General features: G+C 31.6%; 3 protein-coding genes and 1 long non-coding RNA gene across 5 annotated transcripts; 3 read left to right on the forward strand and 1 right to left on the reverse strand.

The window, feature by feature from the left end:
* Positions 1-1595: 1595 nt before the first annotated feature.
* On the forward strand, positions 1596-8488 carry LOC140808830 (uncharacterized). Of its 2 annotated transcripts, none has more exons than XM_073166124.1 (10): positions 1596-1960; positions 3372-3759; positions 4899-5099; positions 5259-5495; positions 6065-6131; positions 6239-6436; positions 6886-6977; positions 7476-7658; positions 7738-7874; positions 8198-8488. In XM_073166124.1, exons 1-10 carry the CDS (start codon positions 1827-1829, stop codon positions 8394-8396), a joined length of 1836 nt encoding a protein of 611 aa, XP_073022225.1. In that variant the 5' UTR covers positions 1596-1826; the 3' UTR covers positions 8397-8488. The 2 variants fall into 2 exon arrangements, with proteins under 2 accessions (XP_073022225.1, XP_073022226.1); XM_073166125.1 differs by having other exon boundaries at positions 6383-6436.
* LOC140808833 (uncharacterized) lies at positions 1983-3358 on the reverse strand. Its single transcript, XR_012113022.1, has 2 exons — positions 3205-3358; positions 1983-3058 (listed from the first exon to the last, which is right to left on the reverse strand). It is a non-coding gene; the product is annotated as an uncharacterized lncRNA (long non-coding RNA).
* Positions 8489-16506: 8018 nt separating the features above from the next.
* On the forward strand, positions 16507-17778 carry LOC140808831 (AT-hook motif nuclear-localized protein 23-like). Its single transcript, XM_073166126.1, has 2 exons — positions 16507-16582; positions 16721-17778. Exon 2 carries the CDS (start codon positions 16724-16726, stop codon positions 17546-17548), a length of 825 nt encoding a protein of 274 aa, XP_073022227.1. The 5' UTR covers positions 16507-16582; positions 16721-16723; the 3' UTR covers positions 17549-17778.
* A 3388-nt stretch (positions 17779-21166) lies between these two features.
* On the forward strand, positions 21167-21932 carry LOC140808832 (agamous-like MADS-box protein AGL80). Its single transcript, XM_073166127.1, has one exon. The coding sequence runs from the start codon at positions 21194-21196 to the stop codon at positions 21776-21778; it is 585 nt and encodes a 194-aa protein (XP_073022228.1). The 5' UTR covers positions 21167-21193; the 3' UTR covers positions 21779-21932.
* The last annotated feature ends 4626 nt before the right edge of the window (positions 21933-26558 follow it).

Genomic DNA, 26558 nt, shown 5'->3' on the forward strand with positions numbered 1-26558 from the left:
ATTAAGTATGTAAGAGTGAGATAAGTATTTGGATGTGTGATATCTTAAGAAGTGTTCTCGTGTTATTCTGTTGAGGCTGCGTCGTTTGATCTGATTGGTCAGGAAGACCGTAAAATAGAGACATCGATCTTAATGGGTAAGACTTCTTCTTTTGCAGATAGCACTAGCAACATGATAAGAGCAAGACTAATATTGAGAGACCGATACAACATCAGCAGTGAGACGCGACCCCAAATTCTCTCTCGGATTCATGGGTGTAACAATCCAGTCCATTGACACCCACATCGACATAGTCCATCATGTCCACATGTCGTTTAGAGGTTATGCGTTGCTACAAGTATAAAAAAAATGAAATTGTGTGTTGCTTGATAACTATAATTTTTGACTAAGTGATAAACGTTGATCCGTAGAAGATTCCTTGTATGTGAACCCCATATGTCTCATCTAAATAGAGAAAATCAACTTTAAAAGGAATAAAGAATAAGCATACAGGCAAGAATCGGATATTTCACATGAATCTAAAATAAAACGCGCGAAAAATTATTTTCTACTAATGGTTAGTATTTTTATAACAAGTGAAGGTGGAGGTTAAGTCTCAAACTCGAAACGTCTTATTATAATGAGACGATATGCATGCCAATTGAGCTAAAGCTAGTGGCACTCAATGATAAATCCCGCATTGTGCTGCTTTCTTGAAATTACTTTGTTTGTATCCATTAATTTCTAGTTGGGCCTGGAGTTGTTTCGGAAATTTACATGAAAATAAAGTTTACTATAATGAGAGAGGGAGTGAGATTTCCAAAAACATACATATAATTTAAAAGGTAAGGTTGGTGTTAGTTTCGTAGTCCATATCAAGAAAATTGAGTTTATTTCATCTTATCCACGCGGGTAGTGTCTCCATGATAGGATGTATGGCTAAGATTTGCTCATGAATATATAGGACTCACTTTTTTTTTTGAAATAAAATGAGGGTAGTACCCACATAAGTAGGATCTCATCTACCAGAAAATTGTATAGGTCGACTTTCCTTGTATATATTGCAATAGACATGCAATTATACCTATGTTAATGCAAAATAAAACAAAGATCGAAAAAAATAATATGTATAAAGGACCAACGATTTCCATATGCATTAATTTTGTTTCGTATGTCATTGTCTTAGATAATGTTTCCTGCCTTTAAAAAAAGCACTGATTAAATTTATATATTATATAAAATCAGAAGTAAGTATTGTTTGAAAACAAAAATAAAAAATTGAAAATCAAAATAGGTAGTATTTGATAAATAATTAATTTTAATAATATTAATTTGTTTCTAAAATCACTTTGTAGAAAACAATATCAATATATCACTAATTTTAGATTTTAATTAAATTAAACGTAAGCTAACTCATAATCTAAGTTTAAAAAGAAACACAAATAATCATATTTTTAATGATTATAAATGCTTCCTTTAGCAAATTAAGCAATTTAGAAAGTTGTATTGTTATTGCGAACATCGTTCTTTTGAGTGGTTGCTTCGGAATTCATCATTTGCGGGTAATTTGTCAGTTAAATTGTTCATAATATAAATAATAGAAAAGTAACAAAATATCAAATAAATAAAAACTTTTACAATTCTTCCATCTTCTTTCTTGAATATGCCATTAATTATCAACAGTAGTGTAATAGAAAAACCCCTCAGAACCCAAATTTCCAACTGATTCTTTAACCTTGTATGTTATGCTAGAGTTGACTGCTATATTTTGGTTGATTGAATCAAAGTAGAAATTTCTGGGTGTTTTGATCGAATTCCTTGTTTGGGTATTGTTCTGAAACAAGTCAATGTCCCAGAATCAGCATCAGAGTGGCAGCAGTAATAGTAATATTCCGGTGAGCGAGGTGTACTGGGCTCTGGTGGCAAAAGCCGACAAGAAGTTCTCAAAGATCCGCGATTTGCCATACTATCAACGCACCAGGTTCCCCCAAATTACCTCCAAAGTTCCTTCTTTTTTGTTTTTTTCTCGTTAGCTGTTTGTGCACGATTATAATCAGCTTATTGTGCTGAATGATCTTATTTCCCTTGGTGTAATTCAGGATTATTCTGAAAATGTGATAAGTGCAGCCAATCCCAATCAACTTTTTGCATAAAATTACTTTAAAAATATAAAAAATTCCAACCCTTGTTACATGTAAATTGGCTCTGCAAGAAAATTGGGCCGGTAATAAGTTTGTAAGGCTTCCTTCTTTATTTTATTCCCTAATATTGGTTTGCTCCTTGTAAATAAATTAACAGAAGATATGGGAGGGGTGACCGAGTAGAGGAGATGGTGGTAATTAGATCATTGTTGATATGGTAATGCATATTCACATGATAATTTGAATTGAGTTGTAATATACCCTGATAAGTGAGTAGAAAGCCATTTGGATTTGACCATGTAGATGTCAGCTGTTAAGGAGCGGGCAATGTTAGGTCCTATATTGACTTCATTAGCAATTATGAATTGACTAATAAACTTGAGAGGTTCTCCTTCGAAGAAGAATCTTTTAAGTACGGGATCTGCTCCCTGATTGTCACCTAGCAAGTCTCCACCCAGAAATACACTAGCTTTCTCTCTACAAAATTTCTGCCCTACCGCCTTCAAAAGCTGCTTTTGTGAGTGCATTACATGCTTGTAACACTCACCAATGTGTTAGGGTGGATCGGATTCTAAACGAGGGTGCGGAGGTTTTGATATTTGAAATGTGAAACAAAAATCTTTGGAAAAAATACTAGAAGTTGAGATTATTTGAAAGGGACGATCGCTTCACGTACCCATTTGCTGGTTTCACCACCAACGCATCCAGCTTTATTCCATGCTACCAATCAAATGTTTTTTCATTTGGTCCCCAGTACTCGATGTTAATTATCAGCCCTGTGGAAGAATAACATGTTGCTATATTTTGATCATTTTAAGGCTGAATCACTGAATTTTACATGATTTAGTGGAGATCAAGTGGAACAGGTTTTCATGAATCAAGGCTATGAAGAAGAGTAGATGAAATGGCAAAGCTAGTGATTTTAATTATTAGACAACCTAATGGTTGACCAGACTATTGAATTTATAGTCTTGTGGTTTCCATCTATATGTAGGTTGTCTAATAATTAAAATCACTAGCTTTGCAATCTCATCTACTCTTCTTCATAGCCTTGATTCATGAAAACCTGCTCCACTTGATCAACAATGGTTGACCAGATATTGAATTTATAGTCTTGTGGTTTTCCATCTATTATGTATAGGTTCTCTAAACGTGCTGCCACTGTTTATTGTGAATTACTAATTTGTGCTGTAAATTTTTTACTGCCACATTGGGATCTAAGTTTATAATTCTTGCCATTTATTTCACCAGATATGATACATACTTTTACAAGGTCTTTAAGGTTTATACTCAGCTATGGAAGTTTCAACAAGAGAATCGGCAGAAGTTGGTGGAGGCTGGGTTGAAGAGATGGGAGATTGGGGAGATAGCATCACGGATTGGACAGCTGTATTTTGGACAGTACATGAGGACTAGTGAGGCCAATTATTTGTCAGAATCTTACGTATTTTATGAGGCAATTTTGGCTCGGGAGTATTTTAAGGATGGTTCGCATCAAGATATAAATCTGGCCAGCAAACAGCTGAGGTTTATTTCTCGGTTTCTGACAGTTTGTTTGGTGTTAAATCGCCGAGAAGTAGTTTATCAGTTGGTGAATCAGCTGAAAATGTTACTGGACGAGTGCAAAAGGACATTCCAGGTGATTTTCTCAATCAACGTACTTGATATCATGATATGCAATATATACTACCGTGCGTGGCACAGATTCAGGGTATAATAGTTTCAGTATGTGGGGATTATGTGTAAGAATGTATTTATGAGCATGTCATTGATTATCTAAACAAGAGATGTGCCTACAAACCAATTACTGTTTGATAAGGTGCTTCTATTAACAAAGTTCAAGCAATTTTGTATTGTATTATGAAGGATCACCTTGTCATTATCATAAGCTATTGCCAAGTTTCAACATGCATAGCTACCAAAGCTTATTTCTAATTGCGCTCCATGGTGGAATGTACTTTGTGATTTCTGAATATGCAGCTATTCATTATCTGCTAGTACAGTTGGTGCTTTCCATGACATGGCACACTTTGAGATGAAAGTTTATGTAGGATATGGTTGTCAAATCGGTAGTTTCCATAGTTCAACAGGAATTTCATTGGGAGTTAGTATGAGCTGCCCTGAATCAAAGAGGCATTAATGAGGTTGTTATGGATAGGCGAACCAAAAACACGAGGTATTTCTAAGACACTTGTTTCAAAATGGAGAATGCCTGATGGCGCCAACAACATTTAGAAAAACTCCTTGTCCTGCGAGTCCCGATGTCAGGTTTGTGGCTTAGGTAAAATGCGAAAGGCTTTGGAAGGTGTGAGACGAATGACCAATGATAGCATGACTGAAGACATTGGATTTGAGAAGGCATACATGATAATACTAGCTTCATAACTGGATTGCCTTCAAGAATTCGCCAGTAACAAGTCATTTGGCTCCATAAATCCCTGCTGACATGCATTAAAAATTGCTTTCAATTAAGTTCAGGTATATATAGGACAATACCTACCTGAATATAATACTTGATCAGGGCTGCAAGCGATGGCACTATTTTATACTTATTGGTTAGTAAGGTACTGAATTAGGTTCTTATTACTTCACTTATGTTTGTAAGGCTGGATGTGCTACTGGGAGCTGTTTTTTTAACAACTGTCTTGTTGCCTTGTTATGCGAAATCATTTGTATGAGAAATGTTAATGGATGCTCACCAGATATATTGGATCATTGTATAAGCTTGTGGATTTATTTTATCAATGTTGAGTTACCTCTATATGTTCATGTTTTCAGGAAACTGATTTTAAAGAGTGGAAGGTCGTGATTCAGGAGATAGTCAAATTTCTGAAAGTTGACACAGCATTTATGAATAATAGGCCTTTGAGATATAGTGTTGTATTGGATCTTCAACCAGATTCCCTCTCAATTGTTTTGGAAGCGAAGAAAAACCTAAAACTAAGAGATGCCTTACTATGCAGCTACCATCCTAATGAGGTTTACTTTACTCGTTATTCCAACAGAGAATAAGATCGCTGTAAATTTTTATCTGTTTTCTTGATATATGCACACATGCATATATATGTACTCCAGATATTTAATTCTAGACTTGATAAACTACGGGTTTCACATTATCATCTTATCCTTGCTCAACAGGTCAAGTTTTCTGAACTCACCCTCGACACTTTTAGAATGTTACAATGTTTGGAGTGGGAACCTGGTGGTTCATTTTACCAACCAAGTATAGCTACCTCAACTGGATCTGGGTCTGGCACTGGTCAAAATGGGGCTCCAGGACCTAGTCGTGTGAATAAGGATATCACTGATCCAACTTTGCCACCTAACCCACGGAAAGCCATCTTATATCGCCCATCTGTTACCCATTTCATTGCAGTAAGTATTACCATCAACTTGGTTCTTCTTGGTCATTAAATTTCTATGCTGCAAATGAGCTGCATCAGACAGAAAATAATTTCAAGAAACAGAGTCAAATGAAACACATCGTTAAAAATACAGGTCAACTAGATATTTATATTCTTCCTGATATCAGTTATTGAGGCCACTTGTCTTGTATGGTGAAATTTCTTAAAATGTCAACTAGTTGCAGCTCTTTTAATTTGTGCCATATAACACTGAAGTTGAGTTCTGCTTTACCCATTTCATCTATTTTATTGGCATTACCTGCTGCCGGTTATTCTGCATGTTGTCATATTCTGAAGTTACTATAGTAACAAGTGAAACTAGTATTGTATCTACATACGGGGTCATTTTCAACTCATATGATAGGAATACCCTTCTGATTACATAAAATAAAGTATAGTAGTAATAATGAATCCTTGATTAATGACTCAAGCTCAGCAAGTCTATTATGGATTTACTTCAAATTATTTTTAGTTAAATCATATGCCATTTTCATGTACGAACCCTTTATTTCAGAATGTGGCATTGCATGTGTTTTTTAGGTCCTTGGGTCAGTTTGTGAGGAGCTTCCTACTGATGGAATTCTTTTAATATACCTTTCAACCTCAGGTATTGAAACCCATTTTCGTGATTTTCCTGTTCCATTTAATATATTTTCTGTAGCAGAACTCACATTGTTGTAGCCAAAAATTATAAACGTCGTGTATTTTCCATAGAAAGCGGCACATATTCTGTATCGTCTCCAACTCATGCTGGTTCTTCTGGCTACTCTGAAAACATTTCGAGGGGCTTTCAGTTTCATTCAACCAACTTTGAACCCACCTCTTCTCGTAATCTTAGCACTGGACTTGATAATGCAGATCACTCCGGTCGTGGTGCTGATTGCTTACATATTGGGCCTCGTGGCCATGGAGGTACTGAAATGGTAGTGTGTTGTACTCTTATTGTCGTGATGATAATGCATTACATAACGATTTCATCTTTGTCAAGTTTAATTTAAGCACCATTCTGCTCTGACTAGACAAAAAAATGGGTAGTTTGGTAGTGCATAATCAAGGGGCACTTATTGCAATGGTGTTTTGGATACAGTGTACTGTATAATTGAATAAAAATTCTCAGAATAGGCAACGAAATCAGTCAGCTGTGGCTTTTAGGACACCTACTCTATTCCAAGATACGCATCTTCTAATTCTATCAAAATTGAAGTTTAGGACGGTAACGGAGGCTAAAACTGGTCCCTTACTCATCTTATGTTTTATTCAAAGCAACAACTTGGTCATCCTTCCTGACATTAATTCTCTCTTTAAGCTTGCTTTAGTCTTCATGTAGAATTCGTATGCTGAATCATTGTGTTGTTTTTCAGGTTTGAACTGCATATATCCCTCTGATTTCTTGCCCTTCACTAGAAGGCCCCTTTTCTTGGTCATCGACAGTGAAAATAGTAAAGCATTCAAGGCAAGTATCTTGCAAATTGTAGGTTTTTCTGGACAAATCACTGGTTTATGCAATGCTAGCCTAAACTTGTCAGGTGTATCACCATTTATTGCCTGTTGTTACCATTTGGTTTAAGCATTGTTCATGTTCATTAAAATATTATAGTATACTTCAATTTTCACAAATTGAGGCATTATCGTATTCATTTATCAGTGAACGAATTGGCTGGATCATGGAAAAACAATAACAAGTGTCTCATGTTTTTTATACTTCAGTTTTTACTTTATTTTGTTGGACAAACACTGCAAACTGGGGATCATTGGTTTGTTATGTTTCTCTGTTACTATATGATTCTCTGTTACTACTTATTACCTTGTCAGACCTTCCACTATACACATCGGGTAAAGGAGCCTTTCAAACTTAGAACTATTTTGCATAGACCTATTAGGCTTTTTAAGTCTCGATCTTCAACTAGTATTGCTGTTGGGAAAATTCAATTGACGCACAAAATAATAACAGGCTATGAGTGGCTCAGAAAAAGGAGAACCGGTTGCGATGCTCCTATCACCAGCCATATCGTTGCCTTTGCCTGCTGTAGAATTGAGTCGTCAACACAGTGGAAGCTTGTTCACCAGTTTTCTCACAGCTCCATTGCAGTCTCTAGTTCTATTGCTCGGTCTTAATGGCTCTGACATCGAAAAGGTGTGGTAGAAGTAGTATGAACACTACTGCAGGTTATTTAACATGTCTTGGTCATCTTGCTTACATGCTTTCATATCAGGACGTGTACGGTAAAGCTGAAAAGCTGCTCCAATCCTCATCAAATGAATGGGGGTCATTATTGGCTGCATCTGACAATCTTGATCCTGTCTGGTCTCAAATTTTAAGTGATCCATTCTTGAGGCGACTCCTTTTAAGGTAACCGATTCCTGTATCCTAAGACAATTCTTTCTTTCTTTTGTGGGTGTTGTATAAACTTTGGTGTCAATTGTACCGTCTATGTGCAATGAAGCTTGTATAGAGACCTACTAGTCTAGTATGAATAATCCTCATCAAAGCTTGCTTTTATGAACGTTCCCTATCAAATCTAAGGAACAAAAGATCTGAGATAGCAAGCAAAGTCGCCTCCACTTTTATCAGATTATATTATAGACCCCTGTGTTTAATTTTTCTAATTCATTTCAGGAGAATACACTGTACTGAATGCATGCTTAGAACTATACCTTGTTTCACCTTTGCAGATTTATTTTCTGTCGTGCGGTATTGTCGCTGTATTCTCAATCCTCCAACAAGATAGAACTTGTTCCCGAATGCATACCTCGTCTTCCAGAAGTATTCTCCCCAAGGAGCTCAATATGTCAGGCACTAGTTGGCCAACTAGCCGATATCTTTGGTGCCACCCACAGGTTCATATTCCCAGTCACTACTCGTCTCCCTTAAGATTGACATGCTGAAATCCTCCTTACAATGTTGTCCAACTCCAAGTGGCTCTAAGAAATTGGCTTTTATATTCTGGGATTGAGTTTTTTTTTTTTTTTAAAAAAAGAGAAGTTCGAGTGTGAGGCTCTGTTTAAAGGTACACGAGTCTGTATCTGCTATAGACCTATTTTCATTTGCATCATAAAACATACACGTCGTTTTCATATTAATTGTGTGTTTGGTATTAATGTGAGAAAACATATCTCACGCACGTGTTGTTATTTGCCAAGAAGTGATTGATACTGGTTCCAAAATCAATGGTTGTTTTAATTTATAAGCATTAGTTTTCAATTTTCCTTTTTTAACGTCACAATTATAATATATATATATATAAATATATATATATATATATATAAGGAAAAATTGAAAAGTAATGCTTATAAATTAAAACAACCATTGATTTTGGAACTATATATAATTTAAATCTATATTGTAATTTTAAAATAAAAGCAAAGACTGTTGAATGCATGTTGAAATCTAGGCACTTTTAAATATACAGAAAATTAATTCTTCCCAACCAAATGATTAGTAGTTGATCAAAATCATTTTTTAGACAATAATATATAATAATTTGTTTAGTAGTACAATAATCGAAATGAGTACGTTTGGGTAATTAAATTGCATTCTTAACCAATTGTTTCACATTTAACTTCAAATCCCACCTTTGACTAACAAACTTAATAATTGTTTCCCCGCTTTATTGAATCGAATCTATATTATATTTTTTTATAATAATGAAAACAAAATCAACATGTCTATCACGGAAAATTGAACTATTCAGATGGAGAAAACCTACTTTTTATAATATTAGAAATAAAAATTAAATAAATATCTCCGTCTCCCCAAGCTAATTCCTATTCATCAATATTTTTATGAAATTAATAAAAACAAAATTAATATATTATCTTATAATACTTGAATAATATTTGACTAACTACTTTTAGATTCACTATGACACCAATTTTTTTTTTTTTTTGAATTTGCCCTTATATTATATTTGATATGTAATTTGAGTTCATGTATATATTATTATTTTAAATTATTTCACTTTTTTTTCTCAATTACTATTGTAGATAGGATAAAAATCACTTTTCAAATTAAATGTTTGAGAAAAATCCTTATTTTATATATAAAAAATAATCATAACTAAATTCCTTATCTGAAAAATTAAAATATAATATTTGTATATATTGTGAATTTATATTATCACACACATCGATAATTCACATATATAATATTGAAAAATGAGTGGATGGGGTTTGAAGTTAGAAACCTGCACAATTAAATTAAAAAATAAAAAAGCAACAAAAAGGGAGAGCACCACACCACAGCTGTTTGATATATGAAAGTTGGTGGAACCAAAATATATCCAATCTTGCTAGCTATTGAAAATATTTAAATATTCGTTAATTACTATTATAATTGCTGGATTAATACTAAATTCCACTCCATGTTATCGATCACATGTCGAATATAAAATAAAAAATATTAAAAATTCATTATATCCAGAAAAAAAATGCAATGCATGTAAGTTTAATTAGGAATATATAAGGAAAGGTTTTGGGAAAGAAACATGGTGGGGAACCATACATGCACCGGATTTAAGCACGAGATTATGATAAATTAATGTGTTAATCTACGTCCGTAGACTCGTTGTGATTGGTGGATAGGTTGTGATTATCGAGGAAAAAAGTTAATTAAAATATTATTATCTCACAAGACGACACGTTAAGCACAAGCCATTAAAGAAATACGTACAGAGACAGATCACTTAGGGTGGGTGAAGACAATTTGCCAATAATCAATCCAACTTATAAAACAAAAGGAGTATGTAAGCATAGTTATCTATTATTTGTTGAAAATAATATTTCAATTTTGTGCCGATGGAAGGCAATGGGAGGAAGTGAGACACGACGAGACGACAGATAAATTTTTTTAAGAATTATCGAGTTTGTATTATTGTATGATTTATAATATTCGAGTTGTGGTAAGCACATGTCTGATTAAATATAAATGAATGCCATTAAAATGATAAATCCATTCTCATATATCTGATTACATATAGGTAGTTCGATTAAAATGATAAATTCATTCTTATATAAATTGACAACTTAATAATTTAAAATTAACAGAGTAATTAAAAATGGTTTCACTTATGTTCAACCATACATAGCAAAAATGAAAAAGAATCTTCATTTCACGTCCCAGGTTTGATGCGACTAATTAATTAATTGAAGCCAAAAAATATATCGTTAGCACAAGATGGAAACATAAATTGTACGTGAATAAATTTAAATTTTATATGGAATTATTTAATCTAAAACAATAATATTTAAAACTTAAAAGATACTTTTAGCAACATATATTCATAATATTATAGCAAAGTATTATTATTAAGATCTTTTTTCTGAGCATTGACATTATTTATTTAATCTGGTACATTAGAATTGTTATTGATTAAATAAACTCGCACGTGCGTAAATAAATCTAATATTTATGTGTATAATTACTAATTTAGATACGACCTTGTTTTTTTTTTTGGAAGATTTAAGGCAGCTCTATATATATATATTAAAAAAATTCGCGATAAAATGGATCACTTTATTTATAAAAAAAATATAAAAAAATATAGGGTTTGAAATAGAGCGATGGATTGATGGGGATGGGTGATCTTGACGAGATTGACATTATGACAGATCTTCTGACACCAGATTGGATTTATATACAATAATGTAACCTTGTACAAAAATCTGAAGTCTACAAAATTTAAATTGAATCAAGGTTGAGTATTATAACCAGAGGACATAAATGAAAATTTGAAAAGTATTCAAAGTCTTAAAAGAGATGGAGTAGTGTCAGTCTGAGTGTCTGACCCTTTGATGTGTTTTGCTAAAACTTTTGTTTGCTGTCTGTCTGTCTCTGTGTCATTTAATGAAGTACAACTGGTGTGGTATTCCTCCATTTTTTTTTTTAGAATTTTGATAAGACAAGGAGGAGAAGAGAAAAGGAGCTGGTTTGAATTTAACCAGCAATTGATATTTTGAGATTCTATTGAGATTAATATATATTAAGAATCCAGATTGAAGTGGAAGAACATCGAACTTGGGAAAAGAAATATGGCAATGGTTTCTCTGAAAACAATTTATCATGCTTAAACACAAAGATATATAATACCGCGAACTTATTTTTGTTTTATGTTTTTAAATATTTATTCTCACAACTCTATAAACATTATTTTGAAGTGAAAAATTTATCATTTCCTTTCAAAGTTTTGAAAACTTCACATATAATTAAAATATCAATCACAGATAAAAAATTCTTGTTATGAAAAGTAAGAAGAAATTTGATGGAAGGAGAACATATATATATATATATATATATATGAATGCCTGGGAAAATGGAAACTATTTCAGTAAACAGCATAACTTATATTATGCCCTTCTGTTGTATAAATTTAGATAAAATAATAAGTAATATAATGTATATATATATATACACACATTATTTGCATAACTTATGCCCTTCTGTAGTATAAATTTAGATAAATATAATATATATTATATTTTAAAAAAAAAAATCATACATATAAATATATAAAAACAAAAATGTGTATATTCCACCAGATTAATTGTCCTTGACAACATAGTCGTGGTGCCCGGGAATTGTGGGGGTTTAGAAGAAGAGGGGGGGGGGGGGGGGGGGGGGGGGGGGGGGGTTGTGATTTGGACTGTCAAGGTTTTGTGCGACTGAGGCAAAAAGGACACCTACCCACAAGTAGTAGCTGCATCTGCCAAACGAAGAACAACAGAAACTAGGGTTTATATATCCATGAGTATGCAGAAAAGATTTACATTATGAATATAATTAAACTTGTCAAAAAATTAAATAATTTAACCAGTGAGTTAAAACAAAACGGGCGACCTCGAAATTATTGATAAAATCTCATTTTCAATCAGGGAATTAAATGACTGCTAATTTTTAAAGTATCGAAAAATTTAAATTCTAGCATTTGTTTGGTCACATAATAATAAATTTATAGATAATATAAGACCATATTTATGTTTTGGAACAAATTATGAGGGGAAGTGCACGTGGGCAGAATGGCCAATCTAAGGGTAAGGTGGTCAACCACACACACACATTTATACATATGCCAAAAACTTGTGTGAGGCGATCTTACAGATCTTATTTTGTGAGACTGATATCTTATTTGAGTCATCAATGAAAAATTATTACTTTTAATGCTGAGAGCATTACTTTTTATTGTAAATATCGATAGAGTTGACCCGTTTCACAGATAAATATTCTTCAGACCGTCTCACAAAAAACCTGCTCCACACATAGATAATCTATTTGATACAAATGTTTCGAAAATACAAGCTATTATCAACATTATAAGATTTTTTATATTATAAAGTTTCATATTTAGTAATAATTAATTTATAATAAATGTATATAGACAATATAAATACGTTGTACATGGATGATCATACAAGTGACCACTATAAATTTTTTGACAAATTTTTGTCAGAAAAGTCAAAAGTTAAATCCTATCTGTATAATTAAAAATATAAAAAAAAATACTCGGTGACCTCAATGTGCGTGTAATTGTGGTGTCTGTGATATATAGAAGTTAGGCTATTCAGTGTGTGTTTTTGTGTAGAAGAGTGTGTCGGAAGGTGAGATTTGACTGAATTTATTGTTGACTAAATCTTTTGACTTAATAAGGGAATTACATGTATTTTTTGACTTTTTTTGGCTTTGAACAAGTGATATTGATCAATTTATATGTATCTAGTTTCATAATATGGTGTTGAGAATTCTAAAATTTGAAAATATTGTAATTTATTGAATAACGATACATTATATTAGTAAGTGGTATTGGAAATAAAACAGAATATTGATATGATCGTCGACCGACTACCATCTATAGTAAATGTATTTGACAATCTCACCATGTTATCCTCTTAATCCTTTAAAGTTGAATACAATTTTAAGAATATCTATATATTATCTGGGTTTATTTCATCCTACCCATGTGGACATTGTCCCCATGATAGAACGAATAGCCAAGATTTGCCTATGTATAAGATCCACTTTTTTTTTGAAATTGTATATGTAGCAAGATCTTACTCGTTAAAATGAAATGAGGGTACAGAAAATTAATATGGATAAAGTTAACTTATATAATCTCTTGATATAATCATTTTCGACAAGACAATACTACATTCATTTCACTAAACAAATTAATATTCACCCTCATCTCACAAATACATTACACACACACACACACACACATATATATATATATATATATATATATATATATATATGTATATATATAATATGAATGTTAAATTATTTTTTTGTAAAATAAAAAAAAAACCTAATATCGGGATAGAGAAAATTTTAAAATTGTATTTTTTAAAAGATTTTTTTGGGTGTGGAGGTTTGAAATAGAATCACTCTCATATTTTAGAGAATGATGCCACTCATCACGAAAATAATATTAAATTACCTAAAAATAAACAATTAAGTGGCCCATCATTTTGATTATTCAACAGTCGTGAAATTATATAATTTGAAGTCAAATATCACATTTAATTCAGAAGATACAAATAAACTTTTTAAAAAACTTATCTACAAAAAAATGACTGTGCATGCTCGTCTCCTTCCGGTACTCCCGCACCAATTTTTTAGTGAAGACCAAAGCTGGTAAAGAGATTAAAAGGACCCCATCTGCCGCGGAGGAATGACCTAAAATAATGACCTCTTTATAAGCTCTTTATACGGAATTTAAAATATTAATGTTTTGTGCCTATCTTATGTTTGAGAAAAAAAAAATTTGTTTTCGAAAAAAAAAATGTTAGAGAAAAAAATTGTTTTACCTGCATATAGTTTAAAGTGACTTCAATTAACACAAAACCTCCCGTGATATGGTCTCACGAGTTTATTTTGTGAGACATATGTTCTATTTGAGTCACCCATGAAAACTATTGCTTTTATGTCAAAAATATTATTTTATATTGTAAATATAGGACAATAAAGATTTGTGAGATCGTTTCACAAAAGATATACTCATTTATAAAATGGAAAAAATTTAAAATATATATTTTTGAAGTTTAAAAAATATAAACTTATAATTTAATCTATCAAACCTCTAAACCGTAAAAGTGGGTGAGTTAGTGTGTCATGCTTAGTATTTAAAATTAATAAAAACACTTTATAATATACTTGATGCGAACCACACATGTCACCAAGAGCATGAAACAGAAACTTGTGATATATATATATATATATATATATATATATATATATCTGTGTGTGTGTGTGTGAATTCTACGAATGTTCAAGATCATACAATTCGTTTCCGGACAATAAATTATAATATACTTCCTGGACCTATTTTTATGATCAATTAACTATAATTCATTACATTTTTGGAATGTCAAACCAATAAATTAATTTTTCATCTTTAAAATAATATTTATTAAGTAAAACATTTGTATATATAAAATAAAAAATATGATGCCACATTGGAATTACTCAGAGAATGAAGGAAGAATGGACAGAAATGAGGAAACAAGCAAAGATCGAGATTATGGAGGAAAAACACGAGGTCCGTGCTTACCCGCGCGTTGGGTGCGTTCAAGAAGGAATTGATCCAGCCCCGTACCTACTCTTGGATGAACCTATTTGTGTTCTCTGTACGTAATTTTTGAAGAAAATTGTAATACAGACATCCAAATCCATGTACGCGATAAGCACGCACGTGACACAAAAATCGTGTTTATTAAAAATCACAAAAAATCGGGGAACAAGGATTTTTTCCCCAAAGGTCTCGGGATTTTTAAGATCTTATAAATTGGGTCACAAATCAAGTCCAAGTATTATTACAAGCCGAGGAAATTAAAATATGTAGATATATATTTATTTATTTGCTCATAACTGATAATTGCTATTTATGTATCAAAATTCAGGTGTTCGGTTTTTAATTTAATGATTGAAGAGAAATAAATAAAATATAATAATATTGACCCGTAATAGACTAAAATATTTTATTTTTTTTTAAAAAAGAAGCAAGACGGGTACGGAATGCAACCTGTTTACCTTAACTCCTTATGGATTCCAAGTTCACTTTATCGACAAAGATTTATTATAAATATCCTTATAAAATTAATTATGCCTTAAGCTACATATGCATAATTAAAGCATTGAATCAAAGGTTTATTTAAATAAAAAGGCAATCTTAAACTAGATTGCAAGAACTAAACCTCGAGTTTTAAAATTTACGCTGTTCAATCTGTGTTAATTTAATATGTATACCGTAATGATCATCGAAACACTTATCATGTTTTTAAAAAGGTGAATGTAATTTTCAATATGTACCTTTTGAAATAAAAATATTAAATTTTGTTTGTTTCTATTTTATATGCAAGCCTTGAGTACCAGATGTTATGTTTATATATATATATATTCAATATTACTTATTAAAGGCACAGACACATGTTGGATTGAGAAAAACATTAGAAATTTAAAATCAACATAATTACGTACACTGATTTATTTTCAAAATATCGAAATTTGGTGCATATATACCCTCAACAAAAAATATAAGTTCGTAGACAAAACCAATCTCTTATATATACATTTATAAATGTTATTTAAATGACAATCTTTCTAAATTCAAATTAAGATTTTTATTGCATGTTTATGAAAAATTAATTAAATCCTTGATTAATTACACTATAATATGACATTTGTCATGCATATATCAGTATTTATTATACTTTTGAATTTAATCTACCTTGAGTTCATCATCTTCATGGTGATCCGATTTTTTTTTAAATTTTTATTTTATTTTTTATGTGAGATCAAACATATAGATTCAACTTGTTCGAACGAATGACGATAATTGGATCTTCAGTATTCATATATGCATTTTTCTTCCACAGCAAATATCGACGCAGTCTGATTTTAATTGATAAACTTCATTTTCATCTTTGAATATGCTCTTATTTTATTTATTATTAAATTAGTTTACTTTATATTTTGGCACAAAGGTCTCTTCTCTCTTTGCACTCCACCCCCAACCTCTCCTTTAATTTCTCCCAACTCGAATCTCCTTGTTTTCTATTCGCTCTAGGGTTTGAACTATCGTGCTTTGATTTATTTATTTCGGGATAAAAAAATTTCAGTCCTTTTTAATACTGTCTTATTTTATTTTATTTTTGCTGAAAATTATTATTTTTCATTGTTAATTTCCTGTTGTATCTTTGTTGTAGTATATGGCTGGTTTGGATTTAGGTTCAGCTTCTCACTTTGTTTCTCAGCTCCACAGGCCAGACCTTGGCCATCTTCAAAGATCTGAAGATGAATCGAATCGCAGTCTCTTTTCAGATGAAAACACGGATAATTCTCATCAGGGTTTGGATTTAGTCAACTCTAACAACAGCCCCGGTGATGCGGCGGCTCGTAGGCCAAGAGGGCGTCCTCCTGGATCTAAAAACAGGCCAAAACCTCCGGTGATAATAACGCGTGAAAGCGCAAACACTCTGCGAGCTCATATACTGGAGGTGAGCGGCGGATGCGACGTGTTTGAGGTGGTGGCGACCTACGCAAGGAAGCGACAGAGAGGGGTTTGCATACTGAGCGGAACAGGGACTGTCAACAACGTCAGCCTACGGCAGCCTGCAGCGGCAGGCAGCGTGGTCACCCTCCACGGTAGGTTCGAGATTTTGTCCTTGTCAGGGTCCTTTCTTCCGCCGCCTGCACCACCAGGCGCCACTAGCTTGACCATATATCTCGCCGGCGGACAGGGACAGGTGGTGGGAGGGAATGTTGTGGGAGCTTTGATTGCATCAGGGCCGGTTATTATCATAGCAGCGTCATTCACCAACGTGGCGTACGAAAGGCTACCTTTGGAGGAAGAGGAAGCCCTCCAGTTGCAGACTCCGCCTCCTTCTCACCCTAACTCCGGTGGTGGAAGTGGAGGGATCCAGTTTCCGGATCCTTCGTCGATGGGGCTTCCATTATTCAATCTACCACTCAACGGTCAGCTCCCAATGGACGGTGCATGGGCATCAAACTCCGGCGGCCGGCAGCCATATTAGGCCGATGGACTAAGGTCAGAGAATTATCAACTGCTAAGTCATCATAATCTCAAAGTTCCTCCTAGCTCCTTGTATATTTAGTTTACTATTATCATATCTGTGGCTTTAATTTCGTGAATTGTGTGATAAACAAAATTATCCTATTTCTTTTTCTCGCTTTGTGAAACTTGTGCTGAGATTAGGAATAATATTTTGAGGGTTATACTATATTTGTATGATCATTTCTTTAATGCAACTTGTATCTGATATATATTATCTATTCCAGAAACGTAATTGGTACATATAAATCATTTTCTTCCAAGTTCCAAATATTCAAAACAACAATATATGCGTACAAAACTTATAAATTTTGATGATTATACAAATTAATAATTGAGCTCTTATTAAAGTGGAGCAACTTAATATTTCAAAAAATATTTATGCAATTTTTTTTGTTCAATTTGATAATGAGATTCTTACTCCTAGTTCTGTTGGATTTTTGTTCAGAGTGGACCCAAAATACAATTAAACTTTCTATTGCAAGTAAGTAATATGTACACCATCATGTATTACTGGATTAATACACAAACTAATCCTATTTTAACATCTCGAGCCATGTTATGTTTTTTGTCAAGCGAGTCGTGTACAAGGCAATAGTGATTTTTTAATACTAGCTAGGATTTTCACCATCTATATATTTTCAACATTTTATTCATAGAATTTTCTTGTCACAACCCATCTCTTAAACTAGTAGATATGTATAGAATCTGAGCTATACATGAAAATTTCTTTAATCACATGATATATGCGGAAATGTTTGGGGGGATAAGTATTTGATTCCTTTATACTTCATCAACAAGTTCAAGCTTCTTTGCCAACTATAATGATTCAAGAGTAGGTCTTTTGTGAGACGGTCTCACTAATCTTTATCTGTGAGACGGGTCAATCATACCGATATTCACAATAAAAAGTAATGCTTTTAGTATAAAAAATAATAGTTTTTCATGGATGACCCAAATAAGAGATCTGTCTCACAAAATACGACCCGTGAGACCGTTCAAACAAGTTTTTGACATGATTCAAACTTGTGTCATATGATATGCTCCTCAAAATTTTCAATCCTTATCAATACAATAAGGACTTCGTCGTCGTAACGGATCTGGACGATTCCAAAAATTATTGAAAGAATCAAATCATTGTGATTCAAGAAGGTGTTCTCCTCAAAGTAATCTTTCTCAGTTTGCATCCTTTTTGTTCAGTGCTATATATTTTTAGCTATATATGTTCATTAAATAATATGAACTCCTTATCCAAAGAGATGAGTAGACGACACCCATATTCTCCTTTTTGGAAACACTACGAGCATGCAGGGCTTTGGGATGGGATTGTATACGCAAATAATGCTGGAAGAACAAGCAAATTACGCATGCTAGCTATCGTACGTTTGGGAAACAAAAAATTGTAATAAATTGAGATTTTTAGTAAAGGGTATTGTAATATATATCATAAATGTAAATCTATATTATATTTCACATTATCATAATATATTAGAAGTAAAAAGTGGTTTCATACACTTTAGTTATGAAAAGATCTAGATACTTCAACATTCACATGGAGGGATTTCAGATATATATCAATTTAAGATTGCAAATTGCCGTATATGTCATTGATAAAACCACACGCATTACATATGTGCAATAAGTTGATTAATGTCTAAATGATATTTCTTTAGAATAATATTTTTTGATAATTAAATAGTTATTGTCGTTTTGTTTGAGTTTATAAAATGAAGGATTGGATAATGGACCGAACCAATAAGGAAAAATCATATATAGTCAAAAGGTGAATTGATTGTTAGCACATGAAAAATGTAGTACTAAAATATTGCCAATACTTTCTAGTTTTGGAGTATTGAATGGTATATTATTTGTGAAAAAATATTTTTTTAAGGTGGTTCTGCTGGATAAATAATAATAATAATAATAATAATAATAATAATAATAATAATAATAATAATAATAATAATAATAATAATAATAATAATAATAATAATAATAATAATAATAATAGTGTATGTATATGTCATGTATTTGTATGCATCAATATTCAATTATGTTCAGATTGATGTGTGTGTGTGTGTGTTCAAATATATCCATCTTATTATATACATATAATGTAACAAATTTGACTATTTAATTACTTTGCCGAGCAGCAACCATATATCAATTTTTTTGAAATAGTTATAAAATAATTGAACGCGATTTGAAACAAATTGAAGTGATCCATGCAACAACATCGATATCTAGTGCAAGTACAGTTTCTTACCAAACCAAAAGAACTGGAAATAGAAAATACAATATTTGAGCCACTTTTTTTTTTAAAAAAAAAAGAAAATTGGAATTGTTTCCCAAAGAAAACAAATTCGACAACAAACTAACTCACATTGTTTATAATCATTATGTGTAAATAGACTAATAAAAAAAATGAAAAATGTGTAAATAGTAGTACCAAAAAATATTGTTGTCGCTTTATAAAATATTATTTTTAAGTTTGGTTTTATCATATGACAAAAACTTATATGAGACGGTCTCACGGGTCGTATTTTAGGTCATCCATGAAAAAATATTATTTTTTATGCTAAGGGGGCGTTCGGTTTGGGTGATAAGGTGGGTTTATTTTTTTTAACCCACCTTATCACTCGTTTGGTACGCGTGATTATTTAACCAAGTCAATCTCTCCTATGAATGATTAGGTTATGTTAGGTAGGTTAAAATAATACATCCCCACCCTAGGATTATTTATCCTACTCTTAATCCATCCTATTTTTCCAATTTTACCCTTCTCCTATATCCAAACTCACCATCACTTCCCTCCACCGACCTCCGACCGCCGCCGCCGCCAGCAACCGCCGACCACCTCCGCCACTTCCGGTCGACCGCCGCCGCCGCGATTCCGGTGACCGCGATTCCGGCCGACCGCCGCCGCCGCCGCCACGATTCCGTCCCCCGTCGCCGGAGCACCGCCGGCCGTCGCCGGAGTAAAGAAAAACAAAATAAAGAAAAGGGAAATTGCGTCATTTCATCAAAAAATTCAAAATTATCCCATACTTAAAAATCATACCAAACATACTACTATTTTATATCATATATTACATTTCTATCACAATCATTTTTTTTTTATCATTTACATACTAATCATTAGTTTATCCTATCCTTCCAACCAAAGGTAGCCTAAGAGTATTACTTTTTATTGTGAATATCGGTAGGGTCGACCCGTCTCACAGATAAATATTCGTGAAACCGTCTAACAAGAGACCTACTCTTATTATATATTTTGTGAACGAACTATTCAATGATTTTATCCATTATTATTATTAGAGGAGGACATAATTATAGGACACCCACATTTTAGGACTATGGGCGTCGCCATTCATTGTTTATATACAATATAGATATGGCGGCGCACACGCATAAATAGAGTTTGCGGTTTCATATAAACGAACGGTAAAGATCATATAATTGTGATTTGAAATAATTCAAACCGTTGGATCGTTCAATTTTACAAACCCTAATTGGTACAATAATTTTTCTATTTATACCCATCCCCCTCTCCTAAAAAATACATCCCACAAAAGAAAGATTAGAGTTTATTCATATATATTAAGAAATGACAAGAAAGAAGGTCACCATGGCCTACATTGACAACGAAGCAGAAAGGAAGGCCTCGTTCAAGAAAAGAAAGAAGGGCTTAATCAAAAAAGTCAGCGAGATCAATATCCTCTGTGGCGTCGAGGCTTGCGCGGTTATATACAGCTCCTTCGAACCTCCGGTGGTGTGGCCGTCGCATGAGGTGGCGCGGACAGTGATCCAGCGTTTCAAGAATTTGCCGGACATCGAAAAAACCAAAAGAATGGTGAATCAGGAGAGCTTCACTAGACACGAGATCAGGAAAGCGGAGGAGAGGCTGCGCCGCCTGAAGAAGGAAAATAAGCGCAAGGAACTGGAGATTTTCATGTACATGGTGATAGAGGGAAAGGCTAGCATGAGGGATTTCGATCCTCGGGATGCGAGGGAGATGGGTTCTATCATTCATGAGACACTGGAGGAGATCGAGTCGAGGATGAAGGCCCTTGAGAAAGCTGGTGGTGGTGGTGGTGTGCAGTCAGTGATGAGTCCAGGTGGCAGCCGCGGTGGTGACGGTGAAGGGGTGAATTCTACTGCTCCAGGATCGAGCACATTCCCTTTTATTTGAATTGTTTGTTGTGGATGAGATTTGTGCAACTTTATACAAGTTTTTCCATATAATGAATTAAGTAATATACACAACTTAATTCTGTTTCTTCACCTAGATCCATCCATGTCATGTTTTCAGAATGTACAAGTGATTTTTTAATACTAGCTAGAATTTTCACCATCCATATATATTTTCATATTCTTAACATTTTATTTATAGAAAATTCTTGTCACATCTCTAAAACTAGCATATATTTGTACAGAACCTGAGCTATACATTGCAAATTTTCTTTACCTGATATAGGCCGAACGCTTGTGATTTTACCGAAAATTGTTTATGGTAACTGTGCAACTCAAACTTTTAAAATTGTACAGTCTAAGTCACGTTTGAATTATTCTCATCAACTGCAATTATTGGACCCCAACAATCGTATCTCGATAATTAGACTCATTGTAATCAATGAGAATCAAACCCTGATAAAATTGTAATAAATCGAGATTTTTAGTAAAGGATGTTGTAATATAGATCATAAAAGTAAATCTATATTATATTTCACATTATCATAATATATTACAAGTAAAAAGTGTTTTCTTATATTTATTAATGAAAAGATATAGATAGTTCAACATTCACATGGAGGGATTTTCAGATATCAAAGGTGCCAAAAGTGATTAATTTAATTAAGATTGCAAATTGCAGTATATGCTATTGAGAAAGTCACACACATTATATATGTGCAATAAGTCGATGGTCTAAATGATATTTTTTCAGAATTGTTTAATTTCTTTGCCGCGCAGCAATCATATATCAATTTTTTTGAAATAGTTATTAAATATTTGAATGCGATTTGAAATTAGTTGAAATGATTAATGTCCACGCAACAACAACAAAATTAATTCGATCGACAACAAACTAACTAACTCATATTGTTTACAATCAGTATGGATTGACAAATAAAGAATGATATTATCAAATTCAAATTCCAGAGATTTAATTACTCAAATTTCATTACATTATAATATTCAATGGTCAATTATATTAAATTTTAAGATAAAATGTAATTTAAATATGTTCAATTATTATATAAAGTGTAATTATGTTTATGCAATTTTGTTAAAGGAAGAATAACATTTTTGGTAATGTAACTTACACATATTCCATTTTTATCATCTTATTTGGTCAATTCATGATTTTAGTCCACTAACTTAAAATTTTCTCATTTCTAGTCTTTTTTCACCGGAATGCTGATGTGGCACCGTATATGTTAACATTCATCAGTTCCATGTCAGTATTTTCGGTACTAAGTCAGTATTTTCTGGTGTTATTCCGGTAAAAAAAAAAACTAAAAATGTGAAAAATTGTAAGTTAGTAGACTAAAATCGTGAATTGAGCGATAACAAGATGAAAAATGAAAAGTGATAAATGTTTGTACAAAATAGGACATCTACATTTTGCGACTATGGACGTCACCCTTCATTGTTCATACACAATATAGATATGACGGCGCACACGAATAAATAGCTTTTGTAGTTTCATATAAACGAACTGTAAAGATCATATAATTGTGATTTGGAATAAATTAAACCGTTGGATCGTGCAATTTTACAAACCCTAATTGACACAAGAATTTTTCTATATATACCCATTCCCTCTCCTAAAAAATACATCCCATGCAAAGAGGAAGAAAGATTATATATATATATATATATATATATATATATATATATATATATATATATATATATATATATATATATATATATATATATATATATATATATATATATATATATAAAGAAATGGCAAGAAAGAAGATTACCCTATAGCCTAGCTACATTGACAATGAAGCAGAAAGGAAGGCCTCGTTCAAGAAAAGAAAGAAGGGCTTGATCAAGAAAGTGAGCGAGATCAACACCCTCTGTGGCGTCGAGGCTTGTTCGGTTATATACAGCCCCTTCGAACCTCCGGTGGTGTGGCCGTCGCTTGCATGAGGTGGCGCAGACAGTGATCCAGCGTTTCAAAAATTTGCCGGACATCGAAAAAACTAATTTATTATGATTTTAATATTTTACGCACGATGTGTGCACGTAATTAAAATTTTATCTAAAATATTGTTTTATATTGATATATCATAAATTTATAGACGAAAGATAATGATATTAAAATAATATTTTTATAAAGTTAATAGCATTTCTAATTTAGTATATATATTAGTACTCATCAATTTATTATGATTTTTATATTAAAAAATAATGGTATTTATGGATAAATGATATCTATTATTATTTTCGAAATATTATGATTTTTTCCCTAATGGTATTTAGGAAAAAAATGGTATGACAGAGAAACCAAAAGTATTTACTATCATGTTTCAACTTTAATAATATAACTTAGTGTTTGAATTTCCAATTTATTATGTTTTCTAATCAATAATTTATTATGATTTTTATATCTTTGCGCATAATGTGTGCAGGTAAATAAATTAATTTTTTTTTAAATCTAAAATATAGTTTAATATTATGTATAAGTATATGAAATATAATTATATTAATGTAATTTTTATCTAAAGCTAATGTTAGCATTTATTAGTATGATTTTTTAATAATTAATTTTTTATGATTTTATATTTAAAAAACAATGTTATTTGTGGAGAAAAGTGTATTTTGGGGAAAAATGGTAGACATGAGAGATCAAAACTAGTTACTATTCATGCCTCAATCTAGTAATATAATTTAAAATTATTATTTATTTAGTATGCTTTTTTAATCAATAATTTATTATGATTCTTATATCTTTGTGCATCATGTGTGCGAATAAAATTAATTTTTATCTTAAATATAGCTGTATATTTATAGATAATAAACTTTTACATGAAATATAAGGATATGAGAGTAATTTTTATTTAAAGTTAACGTTTGCATTTCTAATTTAGTAGGTATTTTTTTAACCACTCATTTATTATGATTTTTATATTTAAAAATAATGGCATTATATTGGAGAAAGATATTTGGGAAAAATATTGGCATGACACGAGATATCAAAAGTAGTTATTATTAATGTCTTAACTTAATTATACAATCTAAAGTTAATGCATGTTTGAATTTCCAATTCAGTATGATTTTTTTAATCACTAATTTATTATGATTTTTATATCTTTGTGCACGATGTGTGCACATAGATTAATATTTTTTAATCTAAAATATAGTTTTATATTTATATATAATGCATTTTTATATGAAATATAAAGATATTAAAGTAATTTTATCTAAAGTTGATTTTTTCAATTCTAATTTAGTTTGTAATTTTTTAATCACTAATTTATTATGATTTTTATATCTTTGCGCACGATGTGTACACGTAAATTAAATTTTTATCTAAAATATAGTTTTATATTTATATATAATAAATTTTATATAAAATAAAATGATATTAAAGTAATTTTTATCTAAAGTTAATTTTCGCATTTTTAATTTAGTATTTTTTAATAACTAATTTATTATGATTTTTATAATAAAAAATGGTATTTGTGGAGAAATGATATTTTTTTAAAAAAAAATAGTATGACGAGAAACCAAAATCTGTTATTATTCATGTCTCAACTTAATAATATTATCTAATGTTAATGTTTGAATTTTAATTTCAATCTAAAATTTTAATCACGACTAATTTATTACGATTTTATATCTTTGTGCTCGATGTACACATAAATTTAAATTTATCTAAAATGTAGTTATATTTATGTATTAAAGAAATATAATGATATTTAAGTAATTTCCATCTTAAGTAATGTTTGCATGTCTAATTAGGTATTTTTTTAATCACTAATTTATGATTATTTTTATATTTTAAAAATAATCATATTTGTGGAGATATGGTATTTTCAGGGAAAAAAAAAAATTGTATGCATGAGAGACCAAAATAGTTACTATTCATGCGTCAAATTTAATTATATAAATAATAATAGTAATAGATATATATGAACATAAAAATTGTTGTGAAGTAATCTCACGGGTCAATTTTATGAGACAGATCTCCATTAAAAAATATCACGTTTTCTTATTTCATGATAATTATCACCAATCTCACGAATAAAAATCTACGAGACCTTCAAACAAGTAGATCCTGAAATGACATGGGTGGGTGTAGCCCTTAATTCTTGTCCAATATTATGCATTTTTCCAATTGTGGAAATCTGTTTCAAATGGTGGGTTAACCTATTTCAATTCCTTTTTTTTTTTTTTTTTTTTATCAATGAAGATTAATGATATAAAACGAATAACGAAAATATCATTTTCACTATTAATTAAAAACACCATATTTTGATTATATATATGTGTGTTTTTTCGTAAAAAAAAAATAAAAAAGTATAGATAATGTTCGGTAATGCCTTTAAGAAAGTCTTTTTATTTCCCATAACTAAAGAAAATTATAGATTATCTTCTTCTTTTACAAAAAAAAAAAAATAAATAAAAATAGACCACATTTTTCAATACAATATAATCTTCCAAACCATTAGTTTTCAAAATATTTTTTCTGCAACACTCAAAAACACTATCAAACATTACCATAGTCACCAATACACACACAAAAAAATAAATAAATAAATCTTCACAATGATAAAAGCTGTGTTCTTTGTGTGGTTTATCAGGAAACGTTGGACCACTTGCTATTTGGATGATCCTACTCTTCTCGCCTCTGGTTTGAAATTCGTCAGTGGTTTCATATTCGCTACTCCATGATTACCTTCAGTGCTGCAGTGAAGTGATTCAAGTGTGCTTATAGCCGTTCGTCCCCGATC

This window comes from Primulina eburnea, chromosome 13, assembly GCF_022965805.1.
Source record: "Primulina eburnea isolate SZY01 chromosome 13, ASM2296580v1, whole genome shotgun sequence".
NCBI classification, from domain to species: domain Eukaryota; kingdom Viridiplantae; phylum Streptophyta; class Magnoliopsida; order Lamiales; family Gesneriaceae; genus Primulina; species Primulina eburnea.

Excerpts from the sequence above, each read along its gene's own strand:
- LOC140808831 (XM_073166126.1), top strand. The coding sequence starts at position 16,724 with ATGGCTGGTTTGGATTTAGGTTCAGCTTCTCACTTTGTTTCTCAGCTC.
- LOC140808830 (XM_073166124.1), top strand. The coding sequence starts at position 1,827 with ATGTCCCAGAATCAGCATCAGAGTGGCAGCAGTAATAGTAATATTCCG. Across the intron at positions 7,659-7,737 it reads ATGGCTCTGACATCGAAAAG|GACGTGTACGGTAAAGCTGA; the intron begins GTGTGGTAGAAG and ends CTTTCATATCAG. Across the intron at positions 7,875-8,197 it reads TTGAGGCGACTCCTTTTAAG|ATTTATTTTCTGTCGTGCGG; the intron begins GTAACCGATTCC and ends TCACCTTTGCAG.
- LOC140808832 (XM_073166127.1), top strand. The coding sequence starts at position 21,194 with ATGACAAGAAAGAAGGTCACCATGGCCTACATTGACAACGAAGCAGAA.